The following is a 15,537-nucleotide window of genomic DNA, read 5'->3' as shown; positions in this document are numbered from 1 at the left end:
TTCTTTTAAAAATAAAAGCTATAACCTATATTGAATTGAAATAAATAGCAAGGCTAGAAGCTTGAATCTTATCTAAATTAATATAATTAAAAGACTGTATTGCTGACTAGAGCACTCATTTTCATTGTATAAAAAGATAAAGAAATCTAGAAATAATATCTCAGGAGGAATGATTGGAAGAATTTAAGAGAGACTAAGGCAATACATTGTAGCTATCTTCAGGTGTCTAAAATTTTATCATAAATGAAGGATACAGAAGGATAGTCATTATATGTTATCCCAGAAGGGCAGATGAGGAGCAATAATTATAAATTACTAAGGTGAAGATTTCAGCCTAACATGGAAAAACTATGAAAAAGAGCTTTCTAACATTGGACCAGGCTGTTTCATTAAGAAGTAATTTTCCCTTTTTTGGAGGAGAGGGTCATAAATGCTTTGGAAGTGGCTTCTTGTTGAATGGGGGATTGGGCACAGGGTAGAGGAAACAACTGGGGCTTTGTAATGGGGAGACCTGGGTTCAGATTCTGGCTCGGACTAATCACTTGGAAATCCAAAGGGAAATCACTTAGCTTTTGGGCCTCACTGATCCAGTAGGGAAAATAATTCTCCTGATATGTACTTCATAGGGTTGTTGTGGGAAAAGAACTTTTTAAACCCTGAAGCATGATCAATTATTGCACTTATTCTAGCTCAGAAATTCTGGTTCCATATCCAGAATAAATTGAATATTTAAGAGTTGTTTTTGTTTTTAACATAAAGATGCTGAAAACTTGAGTGACTATGAAGTTTAATGATGTCTAGTCAAGAGTTATTCTCTTGAGCTTCGTGGGAAGGATATTTGCTGTCACTTCACCCTTCCAACTGTTATTTCTCACAGGAATAGATAATATGCTTTCAAAAATTCAAGATTGTTGATGATTGTGCATGTGTGCATGCATGCATGTGTGTGTAAAATGCCATTCCATGGGGGAATTTAGGCAGTTCAGAAATATTCCAGCTTTTCAAAAGAATCATATTTTAGAACTGGAAGGAATCTTAGAGATCATTTAGTCCAGCTTCAAGGAGCCTTAAAGGCCCAAAAGAGTAAGTGATTTTTTTTTAAGACCACACAGGTAGCAATTTCACATCTAACCTGGTTTTCTTTGTTTCCAAATCTTTTGCCTTTGGTTGAAGAAGTCTGATTGTAGATTATCACTGGAAAATTTCACAGTAGATAACTGACATGTTATCAGTAAGAACTGACTTGAACATTTGTGAGACAAATCAGAAGAGAAGAAATAGTTCCTTGCAAATCCTTGTAAATGAGAGAATTAACCCAAGTAGAAGGAGGAGCACTTATTTAAGTTTTCTGTACTACTATTTATAAAGTGCTTATTAGCACAGTTCCTGGCACTTAGTAGGCACTTAATAATTGCTTATTCCCTTCCCCCCATACATTAGTGTTTAAATCTTACTATAACAACCTTGAAAATAGTAAATAATTGTTATCAATATTACTTTTTTCTTGAAGACTTTAGTTATAACTGCTATCTGCCTAGGAAGACCTGAATGTCCTGTGTCCTTCCTCTGACATATATTAGATGCGTGGTCATGATCACTTAACCTCTTAGTGCCCTGGAGCAACTCTTTTAGGCTATAAGCTGTAAATTAATCCTTGGAGGGAATTTATATACAGAGAAATTTCCTACTTAGAGGAAATCACGGTTCTAAAGGACAGTAAAAGGGAAATGAACAGTGGAATGGTAATTAAAATTTGTTTTTGGTTCAATTCACATATAATAGATGTTCAGTTTAATTCTGAGATCCTTAAGGATCTTGCAGCAGGTTTTATTTTTTGTTAGGCTAATGATTATTTTCTGAAATTGCATGGGCTATTTTCATAACCTGCTTCAGTAAATACTCACTATTTACCTTGACAGCTACATAAACAGTGATGCACAGTAATATTAATCTTTACTTCTCTAGAATCTACCAGAGAACTTTGACATAGTGCTATTCTGCTCCCAACCACCCTTGCACCTCCCACACCTTCCCATCCGGCCTCCCCCCACCCCACCCCCCCAAAAAAAGCCATACAGTAATGCCCTAAATTCAAGTCTTTTACTAACAGAAGCCTTTTAGGCCCTCAATCCAAAGTGTATACACTCAATAAGTTTCGCTCCCCAAGGTACAGCAAATTAGAGGCAATAACTAGAAGGATAAGAAGTGGTTTGGCAGCAGCGGGGAAGTGATAACTGACAGCTTAAGGAGCCAGAACATGCCGCCTCCCCCGCCCCTGCCCCCCCCCAGAGTCCAAAATTTTACAACTTAAAAATTACTTTTGAATTTGAGCCTCATCCCCATTATACTTATTTTACAAGCAAAGAAACAGCTTCTATTTAACCAGTGTCACACAACTAATTAAGGATAGAGTCTAAGATTAAACCAGATCTTTTGATTTCCATCTGTGGATCTCTTTCCTTGTAATGCCATGCCTCTCCAGCATACCTGTGTTGTAGCCATTTAGTGTAGATGTTAACCCTATGTGGTTCAACCCCTGTGGCATCCCTGTATAGTAAAATAATTGATTTCTGTAAGATTATGAAGAGGAGTTTGAGTGCTCTGTTAAAGAAAGTAGAGAGGCCTAATCTGTTTAGGAAGTTTTCCATCACAAATAGTTAAACTTTTAAAATGAGAGCATGAAGGCAGCTAGATGCTGCAATGGAAAGAGGATGGGACTTGGAGTTAGACATGAGTTCAAATTCAACCTCATACTAGCTGTGTGACCCTGGGCAAGTTATTTAACCTCTATCTGCCTCAGTTCTCTCATCTGTAAAATGAGGACTATTATTTTATTACCTACTTTGTTGTGTGGGTTAAATTACCTTACAAACCATAAACTATCGCATAAATGCTGGTTGCTACTACTGCTGCTGCTGTTACTGCTACTACTACTACCACCACCCCCCTCAATACCACCATATACAGGGAAGCAAACAGCTTATTCTTAAAAAAAAATACTAACCAAAAAAAGGTATTTTTTTTGTAGAAAGAAAGTTGTAGCTTCTTTTACACAGTAGATTTGTTTCTGAAATTTGATATTGATTGAAATTTTGTAAATTAAAACACCTAAGTATTTGGATCATGTAAAGTGAGCTTAAATCCATCTATAAAACAGATGTTCACCCTATAACCTTTTGTAAAAAGATTTTCTTAATTGGGCTTTCTGTAATTTAGGTGCATTTTTATCATAAATTAGACAACATAACTTAAAAGTTCTTATAGAAAAACCAGTTAGTGACACTGCTAGATTAATGAGTACTTCACTGGTGGTAGCAGTGGAGTGGAAGTGGCAGCCCATATAGGAATTATTTTGCATGATTTAATTTGATCTGTAATGAATGTTATTTTCTGAAATAGTCTTAAATGTTGACTAAATAAGCAAATGTAATAGTTGTTCATTGTAAATACTCAAAATTTTTCAAGTGCAAGGAATCTAGAAATAAAAACCCCCAGATTCATAGGTTTTAAGCCACAAATTATTATGACACTTATTTAAATACGCTTACTGCGTTATTTAATATCCCCATCTTGGTTTGTGTATAATTGACAAATCGGATAGAATGTGCAATCATCCTGATATGAACTGGCTATGATGCCATAAATTTTCACCATGATCCTAGAATTGTGATTCCTGTCCATGTCTTCATGACAATTCAACATTCAAAATTGAGGAACAAAGAACATATGTAGTATGAATAATCCAGGTTCCACCTGCTATCTAGTGCCTTTCCTAAATTTAACTTAGACTCTGGAATGCTAAATCATTCTGGGATAGTTTAGATTGCCTGGCTTTGGAGATAAGAATGGAACCTAACCCCTGGGAAGAATCTTGAACATTCAAATTTAGATCACAGTGGTTACTCCTTACTACTTCATTCAAAGCAAACTGCCACTGCTTAGAGGACCCAGGGCCAAGTCTGGAACTTGTAACACAGTCATTAAGACATTATTTTGTATCAACCTTTTCTTGTAGTTATCTTTGTTAAGACCCATATGTTTATTAGGATTGACTTTGCTACTTGAAAAACTGTGATCTGCTTCTTCTATCTTGCCCATCTATCAAGTAAGGTTTTTGTTTTTGTTTCTCCCCCCCCCCCAATTAGGCATATGCATGTGTATTTAGGACATTAGAAAAATGAATAGAGACAGTTATTTTTCCCCCTTGTCCCTCTGTGGGTCCCTAAGAAGGGTGGGCTATTGGGGGAGGGGAGAAACAAGCACCAAACTCCTGCTATATGCCAGGCACTGTGCTAAGCACTTTACAAATATTATCTCTGATCATCACAGCAAACCTGTGAAGTGGATGCTATTATTACCCCATTTTACAGACAAGGAAACTGGAGTGAATCAAGGTTAAGTGACTTTCTTAGGATAACACAGATAAGTGTTAGAGGTCAAATTTGAACTCACAGCTTCCCAACTCAGGGCCCAGAGCTCTATCCAGGTACTATCGAGTAGCATTCTAATCTTAAAGGATGAATTAGAATAGGAGTAGGTAGGAATCTAGAAGAGTTCAAGGACCTTCCTTCCTTCTCTCCCCTGGTTCATCACTGACTTTCCTGTAAACCCAGCAGTTTACCAGTGTCTGGGGTTCCTCTCCCTAGCGCTGTCCAGATTAGAAAAAAAGCTGCCTCTTCTAGCCTTTTACCCTCTAACAATCTGATATCTTATCAGTCACATCCCAGAGCCTCTCCCCTTCAAGCAACATTAACTAAATATAAGTTATATATAATGTAAGGAGTGATCCTGCCCAGTTTTATGCAAAAGTCACCCAGGAACCAGATAAAGTGTGAAGTAGTTTTGTTGCCAAGTAAGGAAACTGGCATAAACGTAAATGGAATTGATGAAAACTTAAAGTAAGTTTTTTGTTTGGGAGGCAGTATGGTAATGTGGAAAGAGCTTTGTAAAAGGAGTCTAAGACACCTCACTACCCAAGTTAGTTGTGTGACTACTGTTTAATCTTGTTTATCCTTGGTTTCTTCATCTGAAAAAATGAAGATAGCAACTTTCATGCCTACCTGACTCAAAAAAAAAAACCTGTTCAAAAGAATAAATGAGTTGATTTATGTGAAGGTGCTAGATGATACCATACAGATATAAATTATTACTTTATCTTTCATTTGATGGCTGTTTTATATGAGAGGTAGTAGTGGGGCTTAGGTTGTAACTAGCTGGGCTTAAAGCCAAGAAAATCCTACTTTTGAACATACATCCTGGCTTTGTACCCTTCATAAGTCATTTAACCTCTTGGGCCTGTGTAACTCTCTTATCTCTTGGTAAAGTCTGTTTCCATTGGTAAAGGACATCTCCTCACTGGAAGTTTCCTGTATAAAATCATAAGCCCAAGTGATTGATATTCCTCTTTTTTGAAGAAATAATTGATTATAATTGAAAAAATTAAATGCTGTTTTGATGATCAGGCTGTTTTTTAGTTGTTCTAGAGAAACCAATGCTATCTTATATTCTTACCTCTTGAAATAGTTTCTTTATATTAAAAGTCTGAAATCAAGGATTAAAATAGCTGTTTTACATTCTGTAAGAGAATATGTATTTGTTCATATGAGAATATTTTATTGGCTTTGTATTTTAACATAATCTACCATTTTTCTAAAGAATATTTTCAGAGATCTTTTATCTGTTTTTTACTTAATGTTTAACCAGTAGCAAAAGTTCTTCCTGAAAATGAAGATGGAGGAAATCTTGATTTTAATAGTATTCTTTCATTTGTTATGTCATTGATGTCATGAAGTGTTCCTAGTATAAGAATATTTGATTTACACCCATATTTTTTTGTTACCACCAGGAGTCTTTGTTTAAAACAACTGGTGAGTAATTTTCAACCAGTGCATTTTTTTTTGTGGGGGAAATTCAATTTTATTTTCAGTTTCATATTTTCTTCCTCCCCAACTCATTGAGAAAGCAAGAAAAACAAAACCCATTATAAATTATATATAGTCATGCAAAACAAATTCCTTTAGCCAGTGTTTTCTGTAGAAAAGATCAAAGATTTCAGCATCTATTATTGTAATACCCTGCAAGAAATAGTACAAAATTCATTCTACAAAGACTGGAATATCTGCTTTAGAAAACAATAGGGCATAACTGGTTACATGCATTTTTGCATGTATCTCTGTGGTATACACAAGAATTTGTATACACCCACCATGCTTGTACAATCACATAGGATTGATTAGACTGGTTTCTTAGAATATAATCTCCTTTTTACTTACCTTTTCCCCATTTATATATTCTGTTGGAACGATGAAAAAAGCTAGAGTTCTTAAACTTTTAATTTGGTGTCCTTACTCTAGAATAAAAGTTCTTCCTATAGAATCTGTGAACTGGGTGGGGGTGGGGAGTGGGGAACGTTGTTCTTTTTTTATAACTGTATTTCAATATGATTGGTTTTCTTTGTAATTCTACGTTCTTTTTTGCTCCTTTTAAAACATTCTGAGAAGGGGTCCATAGGCTTCCCCAGGCTGTTAAAGGGGATCCTTACTGCCTCTAGAGATTTATAGTCAGTTTATGCATTGGAATATGTCCTCATTTCTACTATGTTAAACTTTCAGGCTCCCATTTCAAGAAGGACTAGAGTCATAGTGGCTATGTAGATAACTGAACACAATTTTTGAAATTATCTATAGTATATACCAACTTTTGATCGATCTGATTATAAACAGCTGTATTATTTATCCCTTACCTCACAGGATCCCTGATTTTCATTAATGTAGATGATTACTCCAGTGATAAAGGTTGCAGCTCCTTCATACCTTACATGGTCTTTGAACTGCTGAAGCCAAAAAAGTTACATCACCTAATGGTCACCCTTATGATGATAGGTATTTATTATACACCTATTTTATTGCTATAGGTATGTTATTATATACCTATTTTATCAGATAGAAGACTCATTCAGAAACTAAGAACTTAATTCAAGGTGTTCTCACTTTTTAGGAAAATGGTATCTAGAATTTATTTTACATTGTCAGTCAACTTTCCAGTTGACTTAAAAGAAGAAAGAAAAAAAAAGGAAATTTAGGGTGTGACTTACTAACTATAATTAAATACTGTAATTCCTGAAACAAAGTAGCTCTAATTTCAGCAACCCACATAGTTTTTTTCTTATCGCAAATATTTTCATATGTGGGCATGTTTAGTTCTGACATTTTACAATTTGTCCTTTGTTTACATGCAGCGAGGAGTTATGGGCGAAGACGAGGTAATTCACTTACATTCGCTATAGTATAATTACTTCTCATTGGGCTTTTGATCAGTGTTGTGATTATTTACTCTAGTTCTGGTTTTTTTTGCTTTCAAACTTAGCTGTGTTATACCTACAAGGTATGGCGATTTCACAGTTGATTTGGGTACAAATTTCAGTATTGAATCCTAAATCTTTAGCTTATTAATGCATATTTTAATACTAATTACAATTAATGTATAATATTTTTCAAGTTTATATTACTTAGTTTCTCTTCACTGTGTTCATGTACTTGTTGAATCTTTTAAATATAGCTTCTGCTTACAGCTTAAATTGTAGAAGGAATCAAGTTTAATGATAATACTGGTAAATGTAATACATGATTGTTCTCATATACCCTTGTCTGACTATATAATTGCAGTTTTGTTTACTTCTGAATAGTTCACATTTTTAGATTATTTCAAAGTGAGATTAATAGTTACCTAGTAGACCATTGGTAACTCTTATTTTACAAAAAGATTATATTGATCATTACTTTGGTTATTTGAATTCTTGACCTCTTATTTTCTGTCTCAGTATTTCAGGGAATGTCAGTGGGGGAAAAAAATCCTAAAAATTGAGCACTAAAGTCCTATGTTGGACTAAGAAAGCAGTCAGCATTTGGTTGTCTGTAATCTGTGCTTTCTTTTCTGGGTAATAAGAGAGCAACAGAAATGACCTAAATAAGCTTATGGGTCATAATAATTTTGTAGAGGTAGTAGAGCCCTAATTATTCCAGGACTAATTTCTGAGTTTTAGAATGTCTAGCATTGACTGCATTCTTGAGCTCCAATTTTATGAAATGCTTAACTGAGCATTTTACATTTTTCATTTTATACACAAAAGAAATCCTAGGACACAAATTAAGGTCGGAGGGGATGAACTTTCTGAAGGTCATTTCCCACAGCAAATTCAGAACACCACAACCAGCTATAAAATGTTAGTGCTCATGCATAGATGTACAGGCTGACTTAGTTAATTATGCTATTCTTAGGGTGAAATATCTGCTGGAGGTTGTTTTAAAATGAAAAAAGCTTTCCTTCCCTTCTACTATTTGCAAATAATTTCAAAACTATATTGCAACTTTAACATGTTCTTAAGTACACATTTTCCTCTCCCAAAATGGTTCCCTACATGAAATCATTAATACTGAGTTTGCATTTTGCCAGTGGAATGTGCCAGATTAATTTCCTCATGCTCACATGAGTTTGATAACCAGGACTAGAAAGATTCCTCCTTATCCTTATATAACCATTGATGGGTATGGTCTTAATGTTGTGCCTACTAACTAGTAAGTGGTGAGCAATTCTTTGAACTCAGTTTTCTGACTACTTAGTCCAATGTTCTTTCCATGACATGACACTGTCATTATATATTTGCTCTGAATTTATTTTTATCTTTTAATAGATTATGTCTAACCATCAAGACATCATTCAACAACCATACATTAAGTACTTTCACTGTGCTTTGTCGTGGGATGAGAAAAAGATCATAGGATTTAGAGCCAAAGGGGACTGTAGAGATAATCTGGTCCATACCTTTCATTTTAAAGATCATCATTAAGATATGATTTCTTTTCTTAGTATAGTTTGTATTTTGGGAATGGTGGGGAGCGCATGGCAGGAGAGGAGGATGTTAGATAACCAAATATGTACTATACAGTGATTATAGTATAGAATTTATTTTGCTAGTTTTCCCTCACATTCACAACCTTAATCAAAGCCAAGTTACTGAGAGTAATCCTTTACAAACATTTCTACTATTGGTACATATTATTTTACGTCTTATGGAATATCCTCCTGTTCACGATTTCTTCTTAAACCTGATCTCAATCACTGAAGTGCCCTGCTCCATATTATACTGCTTTCTTTTGACTGCAGGAAAAAGCCAGGATAACTGGACTTTTCCTTAAGATTTCCTATCACTCAAGTCAGTTAGCAAGTATTAAGTACCTGCTGTGTCCCAAGCACTGTGCTAGGTGCTGAGGATGCAAATACAAAAAAAATGAAGTAATCCCTACATGAAAATAGCTTACATTCCAATTGAGGAGGGGTGTGTGTGTGTGTGTGTGTGTGTGTGTGTGTGTGTGTGTGTGTACATACACACACATATATACACTTGGACGGTATACAGTTAATAAATACAAATATTTACAAATTCATTTGGGAGGTGTTAGGGCTGTAGCAGTTGGGTGGATAAGTAAAGATTTCATGTAGAAGATGATGCTTGAGCAGCATCTTAAAGAAGAGAGAGAGAGGTCTTTATCCAAGAGGCAGTATAAAGGCACTGGAGTTTGAGTAGGGAAATCACATAATCTCATTTGCTTTTAAGGAAAATTACTTTGGCAATAGTACGTAGAGGATGTACTAGAGTTATGAGAGACCATTTAGGACGCTATCTTAAAAGGCTAGGTAAGAGGTGAAAAGCAGGTAGCTATGTGAATGGAGAGATGCAGATACAAGAGGCGGTGTGAAGATAGAAATGGAAAGATTTGGCAAAGAATCTGGGGGACTAGAAGGATTATGGCATCTTTGACAGAGATAGGGAAGTTTCAGGAGGGGGAGGATTTAAGTGTTCTGTCCAAGGTACTGTTATAGACTGTTTACTTCTCCCTTTATATTCTTTTTATATCCTTGTCAGCTACAGTATGTTTAACTGTCTCGATGTAGATGACTTCCAGATTTATACACACACATCTAGACACAGTCTCTCTTGAGCTTAGTCATGAATCATCAGATGATTCTTGGGCATTTTAAACTGGATGGACATTTTGACTCAGTGTGTCCAAAACTGAACTCATGATCTTTCCCCCTGAATTTAGGAGCTAGATCATTGTCAAGCTCCTCCAGAGCATCACCTCCCAGAGAAAAAACAAAATAATAACTGAATATCTAAGTAACTCTGAGGTAGACGTTATTATAGTTTTGTGTCGTGCCCCCTGTGGGCACCACAAAAGATTTAAGATCTGCTTCTGACACAAATTGGCTGTGTGAGCCACACCCTGCAGGTCCTAGGTGGCTGTGGTAGCTAGGTGGCACAGTAGATTCAGATATGGCCGTAGACGTTTACTGTGTGACACTGAGCAAGTCACTTAACCCTGTTTGTCTCAGTTTCCTCATCTGTAAAATGAGATGGAGAAGGACATGGCAAACCACTCCAGTATATTTACCAAGAAAACCCCAAAAGAGGTCATGAAGAGTCAGACAGGACTGAAATGACCAAACAACAAATTCTCAGTGCTCTAGGCAACTCTCTAAGATTTGTTGCAGAAAAGGTAGAAACCTTCATAGAGAAAAGGAGTATCCTTATTCTGGTAGTTCCTTGCACTCAAATCTGGGATTGAGTCCTAATCCCCTTTCTTAGACAGTTAAGTTCCATTAGGTAGAGAGTATTTGTTATCTAAACTGGGTATTTCCCTCTGACCTGCATAGTGCTTTGAATTCATTCGATAGGTGTTGTGAGTGTTTCCACCCAGCTTACTGTGTTTATCACCTCCGAGTGATAACTTTTTTGATTTAAAAGACATTTATTCAACTAGATTGTAAAGTGTTAACTAAAGTAATTGTGTTGTCAAAATCAGCACCTAACTAGGGATTATTTTGTCTCCTCAGACTGACACTAAATGATGACTAAAATAAACTGAACCTCTACTCTTCAATTAACAAGTACAAAATAGAACTCATTATCTTTCTCCCAGAGTCTTTCCTCCTCCTTCCTATGTACAGGACAGCGACATCCTCAGGTACACCCAGGTTCACATCTCAAAATTATTCTCTACCGTCATTATCCAATCAGTTGCCAAATCTGGTTCATTCTACCTTTTTTGATATCTCTTACATCAGTCTCCTCTACAGTGACTAAGATGCTATCCTAGTTGAGACTCATCTTTCACCTGCACTATTACAATAGCCTCCTTAGTGATCTTTCTCCCTTCAGTCTCTTCCCTGTCCAATCCATTATCCACAGTGGAATGCCAAATTGTTATTCCTAAAGCACAATTCTGATTACATTATTCCCCTTGCTCAGTAGGCCCTAGGGGCTCTTTATTTTCTGTGGGATTAAAGACCAGCATCTCTAGTTGGCTTTTAAAGTCCTTTATAGTCTGACTGTAGACTTGCTTTATAAACTTAACTATGCCTCAGTCTTATCTCCTTCATACACACTACAATCTAAACTGTCCTCTCTCCATATCCTCTCTCCCACAGTTCCATCCTTCTGACTCTTCCTACATTTGTCCCTATGCTTGAAATACTCTTTTTCCTTACCTTTGCCTCTTAAAAATACCTAGTTTCCTTTAAAATTTAGCTCCAATGCCACGTCCTATATGAGGCCTTTCCTGACTGCCCTCCCTTCTCCAGCTACTAGTTCTGTACTCATTATCTTATGTTTACTTTGTATTTATTTCATATCTACTTACGTGCATATATTGTTTCCCAGACAGACTGTAAGCTACTTGAAAATAGGGCCTGCTTTGTTTATATCCTTTGTATCCTAGTGCCTAGAATAGTGACTGATAATATTGCCATTAACACAGTAACACAATAGGTATTTAATAGATGCTTATTAATTAATTGACCTTTGTCCTGGATCCAAGGTTGGCCAGGCTGGCCAAAGGAGTGAAAAAGGAAATAAAAGATAGTGAATAAAGAAAGACACTATTTTGCTTAATTATACCAATAAAAACTTGAAATCAAGATATTTCAGTGGATAAATTCTAATAGGAAGTTAATGCTCTATCACAAGGAAGTGTGTGATCTACCCTCATGTGAACTTATTAAACCATTTCTGAAGTCCTCATGAACTTATAGATTTTTTGTCAATCTTTGTTGGTGTGTCCATATTAATAGGGGGAAAATATTGGGGAGAATAGGAAGAGAGGAACATATTGCCTTTAAATAGACATGTTGGATTTATTTGAAAAAATTCCAGAGACCATGCACATTTGTAAAAATTATCCTATTATTTGAAAAGTCTGCCAGTTTTATATTAACTTTTTCAACCTACGCTCAAGAGTTCTATTATAAACTGGTTACAAAAGAAAGATCAAATATGATAGTCCCTTCTTAACCTTCTTGATCTTAGCTTTAACCAAAGTTAAAGCTTTATTTGTTTTTGTTTTATCTTCATTAGATTCCTGTTGTCTAACAAGTAATACTCAGTCAAGCTCCTTTGTCCAATCTTCTAGTCTCTTATTATTCATGTCCGTTTCCTCTATACTCTAGCCAGATTACTCTCCAACCTCCGCACTCCCCTTTACAATCCCACTTCAGAACCTCTGCTTATTATACTCCCTGTCTGTGTAATGTTCTCCTTCTCCCTACCCCCTTCCTGTTATGGCTTGAATTCCTATCCATTCTTTAAAGCCCAATTCAGATGCCCCAATACATAAAGACTTTCCAGATCCTCTTGTTTGGTAATGAGGTCTTGCATCTCATACAGTGTTTAGTTTAGCAACTCTCCAATTCACTGTTTGTTATATTATTGTACCATTATTTGTGGTTGTCTTTTTTTCCTCTTGGATTCTATCTTTTGTAAGGGTAGGGACAAAAAAGCCTATACCTAGCTATTCCCCAGTGCTTAGATAAGTTTCTGCACAAGTTGGTGTTTAATAATTGTCAAATCTTTTTATATCTTTCTAATGCCTAAGTGGTACTTCAGATATGTCAGTTAATCAGGGAAGCACATAGGTAGCGTAGGTAGACTGATTTTTATCACTAAAATGTGTAGAACCAGAAGTTCACATAAGAATGAATGTAAACAAAAACAGTTCCATTAACCTTATCAGTCTTGATTTAGAGATAGTAATTTTGAAAGGGGAGTAGAGTTACTTCTTAATTTTAGGTCATTTAAGGTTAGGGCAAGAATGACAAAATAAGTGCAATTGTAGTAAGGTAATTGTTGAGTGATCTGTTCTATTCTGCACCAGAAACCTTTGTCAATTTTTTGCTCTAGTCCTAGAGGAATCCAACAAGTACTTGTTAAGCACCTGTTATTTTTAAGGTACTTTTAGGTACTTAACAAAAGAGAAATATACATCTAGAATAGAAAAACAGTGTAGAGAAACTTGTTTCATTGTGTACAAGAGCCGAGTTATGGAAGCTGTATAGGCATTGAAACCAAGTTAAGGTCCTTCTGCAGGTTTAGATGTGTTTATAAATTTTTATTAATTTAGTATCAGTTTTTGGTTTGGGTTTCAGAGTTAGAAGCTGTTTGCTTTCATACATTCCTAAGATTTTTTTCTTCCTCATGTTAAAAGCTGTTATAAACAGAAGCTTTTATTAAGTTGCCTTTTTAACATCTGCTATTAAATCTTGAAATGAGTTTATTTTTTTTTAAGTTTCTTTTTTGCTTTCAGGAAAGAGTTAGATTTTTCTAATATTGCTTTTTAGATTCATTATTTAACTCTTCTCTACCTACCAAAATCATTTGGAAAACTTTTCATTAACATGAACAAGTCAGGTAAATATTGTCTGGTATTTCCTGTAAAGATTAGCATACACGTAGGTGGAATAGGCAGCCCTGTATAATCTTAATTGAGTGAATATGTAGAGGTTCTCTTGCCTCTAAATAGCTTCCAAACCAGCAAGTCACTATGTATCTTTAAGAATTCTGTAATAAAATGTACGTACTCCTCTGAAAGGGATGGCACATTTAATCTAATTTAAACTTTATCAATTCGTAATGGGGGGAAGGAGTGGCAGGAGGAGTCACTTGTTCATTTGTATCAGCTAGGTTGAGAATAAGGCCCTCTTAGGATAAGATGACAGGTTAATTTTTAGTGGCTAGGAGAGAATGCATAATGTTTACCTTTTCCTATGGATTGGATATTATAGTCAGAATCTGTGTAAGCAAAGAATAGGTGATGACCTAGAAAAGGACACTAGGAGAAGCAATCATACAGGTAGTAAAAGAACCAGAAAGGAGAATTGTCAACGAAAAGCCAGAGAGTAGGAAATCCTCGGGAGGACAGTAGGTGATCAATCCAGCAAGAAGGATGACTGAGAAAAAGCCATTTAGTTAAGCATTGGTAACGTGGTAAAGAGCAGCTTCAGCAAATTGATGGATCTAGAAGCCAGAATGCAAGGGATTGAAGAATAGAAAGTGAAAAAGTAGAAGCAACCCATGTAGACTTCTAAGAGTTTAGCGGTGGAAGGAAAGAGATTACAAAGACAGCTAGAGAAAGGGTGATAAACAGGGTAAAGTGAAAGTGGGTTTTTTTCTTTTTTTGTTATGTTTCAGGAGAATAAAGGAAAGAACCATCAGATAGAAGCTATAGATGGGGCATTGATCAAAGAGGATATGGGAAGGGGATGGCATTAAGGGCATAAATAGAGGATAGCAAAGAGAACCACTACATCTTCCTCAAACAAAAACAAAAGAGGAAAAATAGAGGGTGATATTGAGGGTAAATGAGAGAAAAGTGAAAACTCATGACAGATGGTCTTAATTTCTTTAGTATAGTAATTGATGACTTCCTTTGCCTAGAAAAAGAGGTGAATGAATGGATGGCATTACATGGTTTGAGAAGAAGGGGTTTAACACAAACTTCTCTGGGGAATATGACAGTCAATCAGGGAGGAGTAAAAGCATTGTACTGGATTAGTGAGGGCCCAGTTGAGACTACATGATATAAATTTGTAGCAAACTCATTGGAAGGTTATGTGACTTCTTGTGGTATTTAGTAGCATGTGAATAGGAATAGAGAAGGCAGATGGTGGTGAGAGGGAGACGATCTAGGGTTGGGGTTTGCAAAAGGATGAGTGGCAATAGGAATAAGGGGTATGTGTGCAGGAGATTAGAGGGTGGAACACAGCATAAGTTGAACTGGTTTACATGTGAATGCCTAAGAGTGATTCCAGAGCAGATGTCTTAGACTGGGAAAATGGGAGGGATGGACAAATGATTTGAAAGATTTTAAATTATCCTATAATTTTTTTTATCTTATCCAACATGTTAGCTACTTCAGCTTTGTGTTAGCTATGAATTTGGTAAGCATACCATCTAGGTATGCTTTAATTAAAGGCATTAATAAAAATTTCAAATTCCACAGAACAGATACGATGGTATTCCACTAGAGATCTCCTTCAGAGTTAACATAAGCCATTCAGGATGACTCTGAATCTAGTTATTTTACCAATTTTGAATCTACCTATACATCATCACCTAGGCCACATTATCCTTCCTGTTCCACAAGAATAGGTATTTGTAAGTTGGAACATAATTTTCCACAGGAACAATGTTGTATATATGGTAAA

At 35.8% G+C, this 15,537-nt stretch overlaps 1 protein-coding gene across 10 annotated transcripts in view; it reads left to right on the top strand.

The window, feature by feature from the left end:
* CPEB2 (cytoplasmic polyadenylation element binding protein 2) overlaps nt 1-15,537 on the top strand; it is a 110,636-nt gene that overhangs the window by 33,192 nt on the left and 61,907 nt on the right. For 5 of the 10 annotated variants that reach the window (XM_078148711.1, XM_020993096.2, XM_020993060.2 and 2 more), the window contains one exon: nt 7,238-7,261. The exons of 4 other annotated variants lie outside the window; for them this stretch is intronic. In XM_078148711.1, the coding sequence (XP_078004837.1) occupies nt 7,238-7,261 (24 nt within the window). Of the gene's footprint in view, nt 1-6,754; nt 6,882-7,237; nt 7,262-15,537 lie in introns of those variants that run through there. One more of the 10 variants, XM_078148712.1, reaches the window with a different exon arrangement.

Source organism: Phascolarctos cinereus, unplaced genomic scaffold (genome assembly GCF_003287225.1).
Source record: "Phascolarctos cinereus isolate Bilbo 61053 unplaced genomic scaffold, phaCin_HiC Scaffold_9;HRSCAF=440, whole genome shotgun sequence".
Taxonomy (NCBI): Eukaryota; Metazoa; Chordata; class Mammalia; order Diprotodontia; family Phascolarctidae; genus Phascolarctos; species Phascolarctos cinereus.
The sequence above is the reverse complement of the archived record's forward strand: the minus strand, read 5'-3'. Positions and strand labels throughout refer to the sequence as shown.